Source organism: Atta cephalotes (genome assembly GCF_000143395.1).
Source record: "Atta cephalotes unplaced genomic scaffold scaffold00027, whole genome shotgun sequence".
NCBI classification, from domain to species: Eukaryota; Metazoa; Arthropoda; class Insecta; order Hymenoptera; family Formicidae; genus Atta; species Atta cephalotes.
The window spans coordinates 2,329,958-2,332,766 of record NW_012130091.1 but is presented as its reverse complement, the minus strand read 5'-3'; the positions used below and the strand labels follow the sequence as shown (position 1 = coordinate 2,332,766).

The 2,809-nt window shown below is 36.8% G+C and overlaps 1 protein-coding gene across 1 annotated transcript; it reads right to left on the bottom strand.

Moving 5' to 3' along the window:
• Positions 1-825: 825 nt before the first annotated feature.
• LOC105620590 (protein distal antenna-related) lies at positions 826-2,193 on the bottom strand. The gene has a single exon (XM_012202080.1). It carries the CDS (start codon positions 2,191-2,193, stop codon positions 826-828), a length of 1,368 nt encoding a protein of 455 aa, XP_012057470.1.
• Between the last annotated feature and the right edge of the window lie 616 nt (positions 2,194-2,809).

Sequence of the window (2,809 nt, the reverse complement as noted above, 5' to 3'; positions counted from 1 at the left end):
AATTTGGAAATTGATCAAAGCTAGTTGATTATTACTAAATCGTACGAATAAATATAACCAAACGAATTGATAAATATAGTTAAATTACATAGTAATTTATAAATAAATACTGAATAATATACCAAATATTATTAAATTAACCTCATATCATAAAAAATTCAAATTTTTATTTGATTTAATGAATATTATCAAGTCGTTTGGTTATAATTACTGTATGATTTAACAACAATTATTAAAGTTATTATTAACAATTTGGTAACTACACTCAGAAAAAGACTGTTGGCAATTATATAGATGACATTTATCTCATTTGTCTTCTATATAATTATATCTGAGCTTCGGTCATATAGACTTGATTATACAGAAAGCTCGACTAAATTTTATATGCTAGAAACGACCGGCAGTCCTGACTATGTTTAGACGCTTAGTTGCACCAAATAATCTAACAACTATTATAAAATTAATCAGTAAATCTTTTTTCATTTTGACAATAATTACATATTTACAAATAATTACAGATAATTAAATATTCATTAATATTAATGAATAATTTTTTAAGTATCAAATTGGAGCAACTAAACGATAATTTTATTTTTCTAAATATATAGTAATTATTATTATCAATCAGTTAATTATTATTATTATGTTTGATAATACTAAATATTGCGCCAATCAACAAAATTTAGTAACTATTACCAGACTTTTGTCTCAATGTATCTAACGCGTAATAGATATATACATTATTTATATACATTATATATATATATATATATATATTTACAATTATATATTTACAAATATATATTAGATGTATGATTGTTACAGCTAGCTTATACCATTAGTTCTTTGGGGAAGTTCCTTTTTTGACTTCTGGATCCAATCTTGTAGACGTGTTGATATTCGCTGAATGTAACCTATTTGTTTCATAGTACTTACAGGCGAACCGTAAAGGTGCAACCATTGTAACAATTTGGTGCAATATTCCACCATTTCATTACATCCCGGTGGCAAGATACCAGGATAATTTTTTCTCGCCGTCTCATTATCCATATCGTCATCATTGTTATTATTATTTACAGTGTCAAACTTCACTGCTTTTACGCTACTTGAGGAGGGTGGTTCATATGGTTGATAAAGACCATCTATTACACTAGAAAGACTTTTACTTTTTCTAGATGTTTTTCTTTGAGGAATGTTTGCGACTGGATCACTGCTGCTAGTCGATGGCATGGCGATTTCATAATTCAATTGAGAGACATTCCCAGATGATTTTTCCATATTCGGTGATTGATTGTTCTGTGTTCTCGATGATGGTTTCGGGATGTCCATAGTTGACGTGAGTCCTGGGGCACTATGTTTCCTTTTATTCCCATTAAGTAGTGTGTTATTAGTTTGTTGTTGCAGTTGTTGCAGTTGCTGTTGCTGTTGCTGTTGCAGTTGCTGTTGCAGTTGCTGTTGCTGTTTCAGTATATTCAGCGCAAACGTCGGACCGTGAGTCCTAGCAATTTCATTAATCAAATTTATAACATTCGCGTATCCAGGATAAGGAAAATATACCTCCTTCCCAAGTGAGTTTAAAAAGGCTGTTGCTACGGTCTTGTTTGCATCACTCGGTATATTATATAAGTTGTTAAATAAGGTGTCACTAACTACCGGTGCTCGAACTGATGAAATATTATTGGCCATTGTGGTACCGGCAGAACTATTCTCAAGTTTGATTCTTTTGTGAGATGGACCGGCTTCAAACTCCTCAGTTCTCTCCGTAACTGCAGAAGTCGATAATCCCAACATTGTAGCTTGGGTCGTTGGTGTCGATCTCGATGAAGAACCACCCACAGCACTATTGTTACTATTATCAGAACTCGATGTCAAAATATGTTCGTAACCTGCCAAGGATGTTCCCGGCAGTGTCGTTCCCGAAGTTTTTATATTATTGACTTGCGACATTATTTTATCCTCTGCTTTACACCACCCTCTAAGGGTGGATTCTGGCACGCCGATGTCGCGTGCCACAGCAGCTTTGGATTCACCGTTATGAACTCTATTAATTGCATCTATTTTTTCTTGGGGCGTGAGAGCCCTCAACGGTCGCTTGCCCGCCTGTCGGGATTCATTTCGCGGCATCGTACCTCTAGAACTCGTACTCGGCCCAGGATCGCTGTTTAAATTGTTTTCATATCTGCCAGATAACATGTAACTTTGACGATGATAATGGCTGGTGTTATGTTGACGACGTGTTGGTCTACGATCTCTTCGATCCGCAGATCCCCCCGAATCTGGGGAAAGATCCACGGCGGATTCTTGTTGTTGATCCAGTTTGCTGTTCTTCGTAGTGTCAACACTTGGACACTTGGACTATGTTCGCTGATTGTCTTTATCTTCTTTCACCAATGTCAATTAATTTTCAGAGCACTATTTAAGAGTATTTGGCACGCGATTGATATTAGAAACCAGGAATAAGTTTAAAAAGTCAAATTATACGTTCGTTGCTACGGACACACAAAGTTTCTCTCTGAACGACGAATGCGATGATGACTGGTACGAACGCGGAGATTAGAACGGAACGATCCGTACGCCGCGCTGCCGGTACGGCGTGTGGCGCCGATTCGTATCTCGCACAGTAGTAAATAATACTGTGTGTAAACGCGGTTACGCCGTCGCAGCCGGTCGGGGGAGTAGTAGTACTCGTTCCTCCTCCGTGGAATAGCACATGCGCTCACAGAGAGTAATAAAGAACTTTTTTATGAATGAAACAACTCGGTCGGTCGGTCGGGCGGCTACAACCACCACCTCTTTCTCTCTCTCTCTC